We start from the raw sequence: 14666 nt of genomic DNA on the forward strand, positions 1-14666 counted from the left end.
AGTGTTCCACATTGAGACATTAATGCCACAGTTAATAAAATACGCACAGTACGACATGATTTGGTTAACATAAGAACACTTTTAAAGGATCACTAAGCTATTCTTCCCCAATGACTAATGAAGTAGCCCACAGTAGGTCCACTGCGACTAGCAGATATGATGAAGAAAACCAATGGGCCCGGGAATTCATTTTGCACCCCCCACCCCCAACAAAAAAACTGTCAACCATATTCATATGTATGTGATTTTGACAGAAAATGCCTCTGCATAATTTGGGGAGCGCTAGGGAAAAGTGATCGACTGGTATTTACCAGCGTACTACGGCTAGGAGGCGCCGCCTTTCAATGTGTCCTCAGCCAATAGCGTAAGTAAGGCGAAACGATTATTATCTGACGTACTAGCAACAGGTTGCTCGAGTAGCAGTAGAAATTAGTCTGCTCAAAGGGAATTGTGAGTCGTCTTTTTTATTTAACTATTCCAAACGTATCACAGGAAAATCAAAGGGGCTCAAGACAAGACAGCTTTCTAAAATATCTCATCGACGGACTTGGACTCTCGTTTTTAGAAGGTACAGTCCGTTTGTATTTGCACAGCTGTGTAGCCTATCAGCTCACTGTTTGCTGTACTCAGCGAAGTAGAGGAGGATGTGTTATGTAGAGAATTATTGAATCGGGTATGCTGGGTGATTTTTGCTGATCGAGCATGTTTTGGGACACCTGTGGCTTTGTGGTGCGTTGGCAGCCGCTACACTACACTCAGCATACCCTGATCTCAACAATAACCTGAATCCAGATGGTAGAACGATAGGTTAGCGTGGGTAATTTAGTCTAATGCGCATTCCAGTGTGGATGGGAACACAACCCCTGTTACAGTAAAATAACGTCGCAAACATTACATGTTCGGATGTATGACATACTGATACTGTTCTGTTTTTCCTGTGCGATGACAACAACTCGTGGTTCTCAAGCCACATGAACACCCCGGTTTCGGCTTAACCGATACCGACTGACCGGCTGGGTGGGTGTGACGCAATTAATTCATGAGGTCGGGTGTCAGCTAGTTACCCGTCTTTGCTAGTGTAGGCTATCTGAACGATATTAAACATCCTCAGTTGACACCATTGTGGGTTAAATGAAATGTAGGCTATATCCCAAGTCTTGGACAATCTGGATACAGTTGACCAAGCCTATTTTACCGTGCCTAAACCCTGATGTCTTTGTGTTCGCATCCATCTACAGTTAGTAGTGTGTGTGTGTGTGTGTGTGTATAAAGAGAAATAGATTATTGAAAATGCTTAACTTTCCTGACAGCTATGCCTTGGGGCACACATATTTAAAGCACAGGAAAACTACAGGAAAACAGATCCTCTGATGATAAACTACCCCCTTATTGCTCGTTTTGCATATGACCTACCCCCCATCCCTTACACACCTACACTCAACAATTACAACCTAACCTTAAGACAGATGACAGACACCCTCCTAAACAGATGTAAGTGTCGCTGTGTTGCGTTGTCATTCTGAGGTTGGTCAAACCTTGTTTGTGAAAGCATTTGTTTTAATGACAGATATTCCTATGTTTCAGACATCTTGTAGGGTGGTGAGCGTTAGAGTTAGAGGGGCATGAGAAGAAGAGAAGGATGATGACATGCAGTCCTGTTTGGTGGCATTCCTCTGTCTGTTGACACAGTAACTCCTTGTGACAGGAGCGCTTTGTTTGAGAGCCAGAGAGAGTAAGATATGGAACATGGGATAGGATGCTGTTATTATGTGTGAGACTGGGTTTATGATTTTGGCACACCATTGATAGCCGTGCAGTAGCAGATTTGAAAGCATCTTTATGTCTTGGGTTTTCTGACATAGTACATGGGAATGCAGTTACTAGACCTGCTGAACACTGTTGAGTCTAACGACATCTTCCAGATTCAAGTGAGACTGAATACATTCGATGCCCCAACTCCCCAATTGTACAGTTGCTCATAATCCGCCCCTTAAACCAATGCAAACCACGCGGAACTTTTAGTATAAAGAGAATGTCTGGAATTCTAGGAATTTTTTCACAAGACAAATACTTCCTTTGACTTGGTTAATCTACTAACCTAAAGCCTGGTCAGGGCTCAGCCTGTTACAGTGTAACCTAGTAGTCAGTTAACCCTGGCTGTTGATTAATCACCTCCAGGTTATCAACTCAGCCGACACTGTGCCGCAAGGGTTGAGGTTAGGAAAGGCAACTTTTATCACCCCAAAATGAACACTAAAGAGCCATGCTTGGACAGAGGGACTGCCGCGTGCAGGTGTGTGAAAGCAAACAAGTGTCCACCTGAGTGAGTCTGGTGAACAGGAGAGCTTAGGGAGACATTGCTGTGGACTGGGAGAAGCAGGGCCCATTCCTAGCATACCCAGAGTGTTTCATGGTCCAAGGGGCCTGGACAATGGGGAAGAGTATCCACCTCTTTCCAGCTATCTTAGCAAGGCCACGTCTGGAGAGGGACATGGGAGGGTTCTCTGTTTCCACACACAGGGTCATTGGTTGTTTTATGTGTTTCATTTGATCTAAATTGATTGATGGTGGTCAACAAAATCTTTTTCAAACAGAACACGTTCAGTAGCTTTCTTTTTAGAATAGAAACGGATGGATCAGCTGACTAAAAAGGTAGAATCTCAGAAGAAGTCAAGGAAGCATCTTAGGTTCTTGGAAGTGGTGCGGCTTGAGGTGTTGCCACCCCCATTGACAAACTGACACACATAGATAACAAGTTCCTCCCTCTATGTCTTTCTCTCTCACTCTTTGTGTGTGTCTCTCTCTCCCTCACAGCCAAAAGTAGGTCTAAAGCAGAATAAAGAGACCCTTAATGTCCCAGTGGCCCAATTGTCTCGAGATGAATAGAGAGCACACTGCTCTTAGATAATCCAATGGAGTTCTAGGAAAGTGAATGAGTTAGATAAGCTATCATCACAGTATGTCATGTAGATGGTACGTCTCTGTATGCCTAAGTGTGTGATTAAAGAGTAAAGGTAGAAAGAACCAAATGGCGAAGCCAATGAGATCTCGGATAGTTAGTCAGTGTTGTCATGGCAATGATGGAGGCTATATGCAAGGGTGGCATTTGAGAGAGACAGGTGTATACTAAAAAACCAGCAACATGCAAATGCTATCTGGGAATTTGTGATGTACAAAAGCAATGGGCACATCCTTTAGAGAGGGAGAGAGAGAGCTTGACAAACAACAGTGGAGGGAGTAAGTAAATATGAAGAACTGTGAGTCAGAAACAGTTCTTTGTTAGATCTAGAAAGACTGTGTACCCCTTAAGATTCATGGCCTCAGAAGGAGAACAGGAAGAATAGAGATCAATAGGGGAAAAAATAATCCACTTCCTATTTTTATAATCTTTTGTCAAAGAAACTGAAAAACTAAGTAGCTTGTTTTCAGGAAGGTGCTATTCTTGGAACCCATTTGAATATCTCTCATCCCTCTCTTTGTGCAGGTCTCTCACAGCTCAGGAAGTCGACATGAGCGCTCTCTCCTCGGACAGGAAGCCCCCTGTGGACTACGGTGTTCAGATCCGCTTCATCAAAGACCTCCACGACACTGGCGGGGGCTACCCGGAAAAGACCAGGGGTCGCAATAACGCAACGCCCCCTTCCAACAAGTATGGCGTTGCGGTTCGAGTGCAGGGCATATCCGGGCAGCCCTACGTGGTCCTGAAGGATGGGGACAAAGGAGACTCGTATGGGGTCCAGCTGAAGACCGATCCCCCCCAGGTGCAGCCTAAGCCCCCAAGCTCAGCGCTTGCTTCCCCCTACAGTAGCCTGCCTAGAGGGAAGGACCCTGGAGAAATACCAAACCCTTACAAACCTGAACAGCCAGCCAGCTCCCCAGTCTCCTCAGCCTCCCCGACAGAAGAGCAGGAGGCCTTTGGGAGCCCCTTTAGGAGACCCCCAGGGGACGGTCAGGCAGGGACTCAGGGGGAGGGCGGGACAGGGAGGGAGGGACGAGCAGACAGAGCGAAGATGGACCCCCATCCGAAACCGACCAATGGAGTAGAAAAGGACAGCAGCTGGCCCAGTCAGGACGAAGATTTCTTTAACGAGGCGGGGCTGAAGCCTGTTGGTCTCAAAGGGGTGGGGTCCAGAGATCCTAAGAATGGGGTGGGGCTTACTGGGTCACTTGGCAGACACAGCGGGAAAAAGCTTGATTCACCCCCGGAGACCTTCCCAGAACCCCCTCCACCAGTGCCGTTTGAGGAGGAGGAGCCTGTGGCCGCCATAGACACCAACTCCCTGGCTCCCATCAACAAGCTCATCAGCAAGTTTAACAGCAGCAGTCCCGGCGTGCAGACCAGGGGGCGCACCGGAGCCAGACAGCGGCTCAGGTTCGACGAACGCAGGCGCTCTCGAAGTCTGGATGCCCGGAAGAACGCGCCTGAAGACTCTGTGACTCCTCCCCCGACTGCTACTCCCAACCCCTACGCCTCCTCGCTCACACCTTCCTCCACCTCTTCCACCCCTCGTCACGGTAGTCTAGGAAAGAGCCCCATCTCCATTGCCAAGGGGACAGCTCTCTCTGCCTCCAAGCCAGCGAGCATCAACAAGACACCTGGGAAGTTTGCTGCCAAGGACATTCCTCCAGCCATTCCACCCAAGAAACCTGTGAGAAAAATGGCTATTTGTGACTGACATGTTTTTTTCTACCTGTGCTGGTAATGATCATTCATGTTATCTGAACCCTGGTTATGGGATGCCATGTTTACCCCCCACACACTCACTCACTCTCTCTGTCTCTGTCTCTCTGTCTCTCTGTCTCTCTGTCTCTCTGTCTCTGTGTCTCTCTCTCTCTGTCTCTGTGTCTCTGTGTCTCTGTGTCTCTGTGTCTCTCTGTCTCTGTGTCTCTGTCTCTCTGTCTCTCTGTCTCTGTCTCTCTGTCTCTCTGTCTCTCTCTCTCTGTCTCTCTGTCTCTCTGTCTCTCTCTCTCTCTCTCTCTCTCTCTCTCTCTCTCTCTCTCTCTCTCTCTCTCTCTCTCTCTCTGTCTCTGTGTCTCTGTGTCTCTCTCTCTCTGTCTCTCTGTCTCTCTGTCTCTCTCTCTCTGTCTCTTTGTCTCTCTGTCTCTGTGTCTCTCTCTCTCTCAAATTAAAGGGGATGCCCCCCCCTCTGAGGGAGCGGGGTCGAAGCGCAGAGGTCATCAACGGAGAGGAAGCACTGACACAGCAGGCCATCCCCTCCCTCCTGAAGGAAGGGTACGTGAGAGAGTGAGGCAGTCAAATCCTTCCCATCAGGCCACATCGCAGCCCATCTAATCAGGCACTACTCTCGACACCTTTGTTTTTGCACCAGGCCCAGTGACCTGTCCATCCATCGAAAAGTCAACCGTGTCAATGACACACCAAACCATGCCAAGGTATAAGTGAGTGGATGGATGTCTGTGTGTTTGTCTTGACACTATGTGAGGATGTAGGGGCCTGTGTGTGAAAGGGATGCACTCTTTGGTCTGCCAGTAAGCTTGTCTGTCTCCACGCCCATGTTAACTGAGGAAAAATGTGAAGATTAAGTGTCGTGCAGAGAATTTCAAATGATCGGCCTAGTTTTGGCAGGATCTCAGCATTGCTGGACAGACTAAGCTCCCGTTTGTCACTTTATGTTCTTTGTACAGTATTTCTTGTATGAATAGTCTTAGTCGTGGTAGCCTTGGTGTCCTCTAATGCTAATTACAATCGTTTTTTTGTGCATGCATCAATATTCATGCATGCGTGTGTAGCATGTAATTACACTGTATGTTTTTGTTTAACCTCCTGAGTATGAACTCTTATGACGTAACTCTCACTGGGTTTGTATCTATGCCTGTTATTCCTGCATTCAAATCATCCCTGTGGTCTCTTAGCAACCCTGCACCCGCAGAGGGAAGATGATAAGGGGCAGTGCATTAGGAGTCCCGCTCTTTGAAACACATCAATAATTGAATTGGACTGGAACCCGGCACCAGGTGGTGGTTGGCTAGCTGGAGTGTCCCTCTGTGGGGTCATGTGTTCTGTGGTGTCCATAGCAACGTGGGGCGTGTCCGTCTTACCTAGGCCCCAGTTACTGCCCCCCCCCTAATGAGGGGTCATTTTAGGAGTGGTGGAGGACAAAGCCATCTACTGAGAGCTGAGTATCCTGTGATAAGGAAGAGGGTTTGTTTTTCAGTCCTCATTTGTACCAGTGGACTGTTTTTTTATTATTTCCTGGTTCTCCTGGTGAGGGCTAGCTAGTGCGGTTGTGCATGAGGTTGTGTGGGTATGTGTATGTGTTGCCTATTATCACACTTTCATTAAAGCTACAAGAATCTCTTCCAATGCACTCGATAATCAAAGTCTAATACCCCGAACAAGAGGAATGACAGATTCTCAGGGCTGACCTCTCTCTCTCTCTCGGTCTCTCTCTCTCTCTATTCTCTCCCCCCCCCCCCCCATCTAAACTCTGTAGAATGAGTGTGTGGGAGGGTTTCATATCCAGCTATTGCTGCTGCTGGTCTATTCAGGGATTAGCGGTCCTGACAAACAGTGCAGCTCTGGTGTAGGCGGTGGATAAGGCACGCTTCAGCTTTACTCTTTGAAAAACGTTAAAAATGGAGTTGCTTGTGTGGAAGGACGGTGGTACTCTGAAGTATGAAAAATGGGTTGATTCACACACTGTGTCCTGCCTGCTAAACAAATGAGCTACTGTAGCCACTGGAAAGAATTTGAGATTGTTTAGTCCTGTTATCAGTAGCTTTGATGGCTGCATGGAAAGCCAGGATTTTTTCCTCATTGGACAACTTAGTTTGGATGATACTGTACAGTACATACTGTACCTGAGGAGGAGACAATATAGGTCTACAGTTTGCTGTGTTATATTTGTGCTGATGTGTGTGTGTGCTCTCAGCCATCAGGAGTTGAAAGAAACCTAAAGAAGGATCTGGAGGACTGTCTTCATGGCAACACCCAGCTGCAGACACAACTAGACAGCAAACAAACTGAACTGCTGGAGGCCCAGGAAGAGTAAGGACTCCCCTTTGATCAAACACTAGTCAAGCCCCTTCACTTTGGCAGATCGTTTTTGGTGTGTCTTTTAAATCCGCTGCTTGATGAGTATATTGATTAGTAATTGATTATGGATTGGCTCCTCCCAAAGGTTGACCCAGCTACGGATGGCCAAGGAGGAGGCGGAGTCTCGGGTCCGTCAGCATGAAGACCAACTGGCGGAGCTTCAGGAAGAGCTGAGGGGAATCTCGGAGAACTCTCCACACACTGTTTCACTGCAGACGGTACACACACACACACACACACACCCACACCCACACCCACAGACTCGGAACTGTAAATAATGAGCACTGCCCCTTCTTACGTGAACTCCTCCTCCCCCCCTGGTTTGTCCGCAGGATGTGATGATGCTGAAGGCGGAGCTGGCGGAGGCGGCCATGCTGCGCCAGCGGCAGGAGGAGCAGCTGCACCAGCGCGAGAGGGAGCTGACCGCCCTGAAGGGGGCGCTCAAGGACGAGGTGGAGTCTCACGACAAAGAGATGGAGGTCCTCAGAGAGCAGTACCACCGGGACATGGAGACCCTCCACTCCACCATGGAGCAGGTGTCGCAGGTAGATGCAGAGGTCTAGGAAGAGGGGCGGCAGGGAGGAAGGACAAGCATGAGCTGGTTCAAGCTGAGCTGGTTTTCAGATGTCCAATGACCACTGTCACAGTGAGGGTATAGACTGGGGTAAACATTGAAATAGCTGGACAGACAAGGTACATGCTTGAGCACAGTCACCACACATACTTTACACCTGGGTACTCTGGGATCGTTTAAGGTACCATGTATGCACAGGTCTTCAACCCTATCCCCTCAATGGTCTCTTCCCGTGTGTCAGTCGCAGCAGCAGATTGAAGAGGAGAGGCAGAAGGTGAACGAGTCCATGTTCAGCCTGGAGGAGGAGCTCGAGAGCTGTCGAGACCAAGAGGGCTTGTGGAGGTCCCAGCTGGACACTGCCACAGAGGAACTCCAAAACAGCAAACAAGAGTGAGTGTGTCCCTCCAGCTAGCAGCCACGCTCACGATGAACACCACCTGACGTGGTGGTGTTCACCACCCCCCCCCCCCCCCCCCCCCCCCCCCCCCGCCCCTCTGTGTTGTATGTGAAGCTTGACTACCTTAGTCAAACAGAACGCATGGTTGGAGAACAGGGCACACTGTTGTTATGCCACAACTATGTCAAGTGGGCCAGTCAGCAAAAACAGATTAGTCTCCAGTTTTAAGATAAGTCCTATCTGTGTTTTTTTATTTTTTTTTACATAACCTCTCTACATGGTCAAGTGTTTGCATTGTGGTATCGACTCCATTTCTGAGAACGTCCTTGTGCACGTATTGGTAAGATGTATGTCTAAGTTCAAATCCTGAAGTCAAAGGAAAATTGAAGTCAAAGGAAAATACCTTTACCAGGTCATTTTGACCTGGTAAAGGTATTTCAGGCTTGAAAATGTTGACTTTTTCCACTATTTGCTTCACTTTAACACGGTCACTGTTTTTTCCTCTTTTTTGTTTTTTTTCCTCCTTGACTTTTGTGTTGGGCAGGAAGAGACTGGAGAGCGCGACATGCATGTGAGGGAGAAGCTCAAACTCACTCTGTTTGATCTGAGTACGGTAGACTAGCTTTGTGTCAGAGCCAAATGTTCACTTGAGATGTGCAACCCTCCTGCGTGCATCCCAAGTGACATTTGGCTGATCTGTCAGTTCTGACCATTCAGGTCTTTGTTCTACAATCCAATGAGCAACCGATCAGTTGAGATTTATGAATCAATCGATTTAGTTCATCTTACTTCATTTCAATCAAGTTTAACATGATGAATGATGATTCAACTTCAAGTCAACTTTGCATTCGTGCATTGTGACAATCAGGTATCTGATCAACACGGTATCTGTGATTAACTCGAACACTGATCAATATAAATCCTTATTGAGTCAGTGATTTTCATTCAGGTTCAAAAAACACTTTTCAGGTGTCTGAAAGTAGAACTTACTTTGTGTTTGTTTGTGATGCTCCATAGCCCTAGTGTGTGCGTGTTATTGTTTACACCGGGTGTGGTGTTAATTATTCACTGTCTGTTTTCTTTGTCTAGTCTCCTGAGAGCTCGCCTGGAAAAGGATGAGTTTGAGGAGGAGCTGAAGAAGCTTCAGATGTCCATGAAGAAGACACCTGTGCTAGATGACACAGACTCACCGGTAACGCTTGCTTACAAAGCATTTCACAAAGAAACTGGTTTAAGAATTCTTGAATTTCTCCCTCACGCTGAAGCAAACACACACTCACACACACACACACACTCACATTCATTATGTTCCCTCACGAACATTCCTCTCCACATACACTTAATTCATCCGTTCTGATTACTTTTTTTTAAAAACCCTCAGCGTCGCCATGACGATATTAAGCAGACTCGCTCAGAGCTCGACAGACAAAGAGTTGAGTCGAAGAAGGAGGAGGAGCTGAGAGCGTTTAGGGCAGCCAGCGAAGAGAAGGAGGCCAGACTGAGCGCCGAGATTGATAGACTGAAGGACCAATCACAGAGAGACAGGGATGAGCTCCAGAAGGCACTGGAGAAAACAAAGGAGGTGAAACATCAGTGTCCTTATCCTGTCTATGATTGGTTGAATGTGTTTTGATTGAAGGGTTTTCACACAACCCCCCCCCCCCCCCCCCCCCCCCCTTTCCCACTTTCACAGCTGGATCAGGAGAGCACCAAAGAGACCAACCTGGAGGAAACCAACACGCGTCTCAGGGAGAGACTAGCCCGCATGGTACAACGCATTAAATGGAGAGACTCATGTACACACAGGGCAGGTGCTCTGACACATAGAAAACCAGACGTTTCAGACATGAAAACAACTTTTTATTCAACTAAATTGCCTGATGAAGTCACTCTTGGTGTTCTGTGTCCTTCCACAGCGTCTCCACTCCAGCGTCCCCCTGAGCTCAGACACCGAGCAGGCCCTGGAGGATGAGAACCGCTCGCTGAAGTCCCAGCTGGAGGAGGCCAGGCGAGCAGCCTCTCGCGCGGGCAAGGAGAAGGAGGAGCTGAGCCGGCGCCTGGAGGAGAGGGACCTGGAGAGGGAGGTGCTGAAGAGGGGCAAAAGTGACCTGGAGGAGCAGAAGAGGCTACTGGACAGGGCTTTGGAGAAAATCAACAAGGAGGTGCGTGTGCGTCTTAAGAGAGATGGGGAGTGGCAGGAATGGAGAGAGTGTGGTGGGCACAGTTATGCTCTTTTGAGGTTGTCAATAATCCATCCATCCTCTCCTCCCCCCCCCACCCACCCCTTCCCAGATGGAGATGATGATGGGGGACTCGCGCCAGTCGTTGCAGACGCTGCAGAGCCAGCTGGACGACTACCGCGAGCGCTCCAGAAGGGACCTGCTGGACGCCCAGCGCAACAGCAAAGACAGGCTGGCTGAGCTGCAGAGGGCCCAGGCCGCCCAGAAGAGCCTGCAGGAGGAGGTGAGGGAAGGACGGAAGGGGTGAGGGGCCGAAAGAAAAGAGAGAGGAGGAGGAGGGAAGACTTCTGAGTGGCTTTGAGCGTGTTTGGACCTTGTTCCTGCAGGCGTCCCGTCTCAAGAAGGATCTGCTGGCGTGTGCAGAGGAGAGAGACGGCGCTCAGCTGGAGAGAGACCTACTGAGCAGCCGCCTCAAGCACCTGGAGAGCGAGCTGGAGTCGGAGAGAAGCTCCCACACCGACCGAGGCAGGGAGATCAGAGCTCTGGAGGTGAGGGCACGCAGGGGTCGCAAGGTTCCGGTGGAAAACGAGGTCTCATTGGGTCAGTGGTATGAGAGGACTTCTCGAAAATATAGGATTCCTCACTTTCTGTTTTGTGTGTCAGGACAAAGTGAAGACGATGGAGATTGAGCTGGACGAGGAGAAGAGCAGCGTGGAGCTTCTCAACGACCGAGTCACACGCAGCAGAGAGCAGGTAGAGCTGTGTGAACACACGGGGGGGCCATGTGTCTGCAACGTCACTTGAAAACAAGACTCCGCTCAGACGGCCGTTAGGTAACGCTTCTCTGTCCTCCCCTTCCTCTCACAGGTCGACCAGCTCCGTGCAGACCTGTTGCAGGAGCGATCCTCTAGACATGACCTGGAGATGGACAAGAGTTCCATGGAGAGACAGGTACCCGCCATGAGAGAGACACCTTACGGGTGCCCTGGTATCTCACCTGTCAAGCGCCTGTGCAATGTAGGCTGAGGCCTTTCCGCAGGGGCCTGGGTTATGATCCGGCCTGAGTCATTTCTTGCGTTTCTCTGTCAGGTGAAGGACCTGAAGTCTCGCGTGGCTGACATGGAGGGCCAGTCTCGACTTCCGGCTGGAATCTCACTGCTGGAGGGCAAAGTCCAGGAGCTGGAGGAGAGGCTTCGCAGCGAGGAGAGGTGCGCACACACGAGCACGCATGCTAAACTACTGGGCAGAGCGTGCACATGTGATAACCCAAACTGTTGTGTGTCGGGGTATTTTATCCATGCATACTTTTTAGATCATTTGTGTAGATATTGCATTACACGCTAGCTCTGTTAAAGATGAGCTCATCCGCTGGTCTGATGTGCACAGTCACTAATTGTCTTCTGCTTGAAACTAATCCTATTAATATCCGTGCTCTCTTAAAGGAGCCCTGCCCTTTTGAACAAGCTCCGCAACTCGTAGTGACATGCACTATAACTCTGACTTGTCAGGGAGAAGGGCAGTATCCAGGCCTCCCAAAGGAGAATGGAGAGGAAGCTGAAGGACCTGAACATCACTCTGGACCAGGAGAGGAACACGCACGCCGAGCAGAGAGATCAGGTACAACGTGCTAGCCTCACATCATCTGAGCGGCATCTCTCCACCTCCACCTGGCTGCATTTGGTCCCGTGTGTTATCCTTCCCCCGACCACTCTCCAACCTCTCCTCATGGAACACACCGTCTTCCCTTCTCACAAAGTCATCTAGCTCATCTAGCTCATCCAAAGTTCTTCGTCCTCTCAAAGCCATCCTGAACATTCGGTTGCCCCCCCCCCCCCCCCCATTAAACCCTCACCTGTCTTGCTTTCATCCCAGCTGGCGCTGCGTGTGAAGGCCCTGAAGAGGCAGGTGGACGAGAGCGAGAGCGAGGTGGAGCGTCTGGAGGGGGTGCGCCGGAAGGTTCTGAGGGAGCTGGAGGAGCAGCAGGAGCTACAGGACACTCAGCAGGCGAAGATCTCCACCCTGGAGGCTGAGCTCAAGTAAGACTCCCATAAGACAGGACGTGGCTCTGGCACATGCAGGGCATGACTCTGCCACTTATACTTGTTATTACTGCTGTAGTATCCATTCCTCTTGGATCACTCCCACTCTGTATTTCCTAAAGGCTGAATGTGAAACCTCTCAGATCCAGCAGGTGGTGCTCTTCTATCACTCACTGAATGTCTTAAGTTTTTCTGAAACTCCTGCAGTAAAAAAAACAAACATTTGATCTGAAGCACAGTATCTGAGGCATTCTCTCACCAGCACTTGCCGGTATGCCTACTCTGCACAGCTATGCTTTGGTTAAACGCTCCAGATTCATTTACATTTAGTCATTTAGCAGACGCTCTTAACCAAAGCGACTTACAGTAAGTACAGGGACATTCCCCCAAAGCAAGTACTGTAAAGTGCCTTGCCCAAGGACACAACATCCTTTGGCACGGCCGGGAATAGAACCGGCAACCCTCAGATTACTAGCCCAATTCCCTAACCGCTCAGCCACCTGACTCCAGATTCAGTGGTGTGTTGATGCTGTTTCCTGCAGGAGGAAGGGGCAGCAGGCACGTCGCCCGGTCCTGGGCTCATCCAACCTCAGCTCGGAGGACGAGGACGGCTTTTACGACACCAACAGCATCGCTTCCATCCTCAGTGAGGCACAACTGCAGACAACCAACTGCTAGAGTACGAGGAAGGGGAGGGGGAGAGAAAAGAAGGGGAAACAAGTGTATTTTCAACAAAGTGTTTCAGCCTTGGATTGTCAGAACGAGAAGTTCTTAGGGGTTAATGATAAGCATAGATGCCAAGCACTACATGACTGCCTTGCAGCCAAAATACAAATGTTCTAGAGGAGCTATTATAAAGCTGGCTGTTTCAAAACCAGGCATTCTGCCAGTACAGAGTAGCATTCTGGCACTTCATCCTGGAACCTTCTGCTGTGATAAGTGTGCTGATTTCATGAATGTTCCGTATCACAAGGGAAGCGTATCGATCTACTTGGAGTGACAGGGTTTTACTGTTCTTCTTGATGTGTTTTTCAGAATGCTTATTACTGTGTATTACTGAATTATTACTCCAACATTTACTGATGCAGAACATTAATACAACAATAAATTACTTTTATAGTTGTTTGAAGTTGTTAATGTGGATTTTTGCAGTTTTCACAACTTTTGCACGTTTTTCCAACTCTACTGTTGTAAATCCAAAAGGCAACAAGCATGTTTGTCCTTAATGTTCTAAAGCACTGCGGTTTTATGTTCAATGTTGTTGTGTTAAGTTCCAGGCACGACATGACTGCGATACATGATACTGCTGTACCCTTTCTGTTTGTAGCATGTCTTCTATGTTACTTTGGTGATGGGATACCTTTTTATCTGAAGTCAAGTTAATTATTTTTGTGGTACCTCAGCATTTGATTTAGGGCAGCTTACAGGAAGGCCCAAAGGTTTCTGGTTTAACTTAAACACCAGATATTCAGGTCAGTCAGGTTTACAGTTTGTTTACCCTCTAAGGGAAGCTCTCAGCTATAGAAACATTATTCTTTCTATTTCTGTCCATACCCTCAAACCCCAGGCTGTTTTGGAATTTTTGCAGCCTCTACTGAAATGCCTTAAGGTTTTACTGTTACCTGTTATGAAATGAAGTTGTAGTTATGGTTGTTTGTGTTCATTGTTGTACTTTGCTGCTGCAAATTATTTTTGTGTTGATTATACATTTCTTTGACTTTGAATCCCAAGGTTAGACTTGAAATTGCGTGTCATTTTCTCTCCTTGCAACTGCCTTTTCGATTATAACTTTTTTCTTACAAACAAGTGAATTGTCGCAAACTGTACCTACTTTTCTGTTTAAAATGTCTTTGTGAAGCTAAATATTCTTGGTATTCTAAAGATGAAAATTGTATGTTTATATGGTCGATATATGGTATATTTGATATGTACTGCATAATTCTGTATGCTTTTCTAGAATGTTGACACTTTGCTATCTCAAATACATTTTAGACTTTGTACATACAGATGAATGGGTTGTTTTATGTTTTACATTGTATCTCAGACTATTTCACCCACTAACATTTGAGTCAGTATGATTCTGTGCAGGACAGGGATGATGTATTCATCCATAAAGTGAAAGGAAGAAATTTACCAAACCAATCAGAGGCAGAGATCCTGTATAATAGCAAATAACATATCTTCTACACTCTTTGATAATAGCAAATAGTCCAACTTCCTCATTACATAGCCACAGTCCCACGAACCTTGACCCCATGCCACTGTAGATGGTGAGCTTTCTATGACATCACGCCAATGCTATGCTATGCTCTGGGCACTCCATGAAATTGCTGCAAGTATCTGAACAGAGCTTTTTCTACGGTAACCACGCTCATGAAACCGCCTCTCTTCTCCATTTCACCCCAATTAAACATGTACA

At 47.9% G+C, this 14666-nt stretch overlaps 1 protein-coding gene across 2 annotated transcripts; it reads left to right on the top strand.

Annotated features, from left to right (window-relative positions):
- The first annotated feature begins 381 nt into the window (after positions 1–381).
- cgnb (cingulin b) lies at positions 382–14253 on the top strand. 2 transcript variants are annotated; one of them, XM_047019308.1, is made up of 21 exons: positions 382–568; positions 3485–4649; positions 5133–5233; positions 5331–5394; positions 6894–7009; positions 7143–7275; positions 7390–7602; positions 7873–8021; positions 8573–8599; positions 9118–9220; positions 9410–9610; positions 9722–9796; positions 9945–10190; positions 10321–10491; positions 10595–10756; positions 10872–10961; positions 11076–11159; positions 11298–11416; positions 11717–11825; positions 12081–12244; positions 12790–14253. In XM_047019308.1, exons 2-21 carry the CDS (start codon positions 3510–3512, stop codon positions 12923–12925), a joined length of 3603 nt encoding a protein of 1200 aa, XP_046875264.1. In that variant the 5' UTR covers positions 382–568; positions 3485–3509; the 3' UTR covers positions 12926–14253. The 2 variants fall into 2 exon arrangements, with proteins under 2 accessions (XP_046875264.1, XP_046875265.1); XM_047019309.1 differs by lacking the exon at positions 8573–8599.
- The last annotated feature ends 413 nt before the right edge of the window (positions 14254–14666 follow it).

This window comes from Hypomesus transpacificus, chromosome 4 (genome assembly GCF_021917145.1).
Source record: "Hypomesus transpacificus isolate Combined female chromosome 4, fHypTra1, whole genome shotgun sequence".
In the NCBI taxonomy this organism is placed as follows: domain Eukaryota; kingdom Metazoa; phylum Chordata; class Actinopteri; order Osmeriformes; family Osmeridae; genus Hypomesus; species Hypomesus transpacificus.

What these genes read in the sequence shown, in the direction of transcription:
- cgnb (XM_047019308.1), top strand. Translation starts at nt 3,510, where the DNA reads ATGAGCGCTCTCTCCTCGGACAGGAAGCCCCCTGTGGACTACGGTGTT. An exon ending in CACTGGAGAAAACAAAGGAG is followed by an intron (nt 9,611 to 9,721) that starts GTGAAACATCAG and finishes CCACTTTCACAG; the next exon opens with CTGGATCAGGAGAGCACCAA. An exon ending in AGAGTTCCATGGAGAGACAG is followed by an intron (nt 11,160 to 11,297) that starts GTACCCGCCATG and finishes TTTCTCTGTCAG; the next exon opens with GTGAAGGACCTGAAGTCTCG.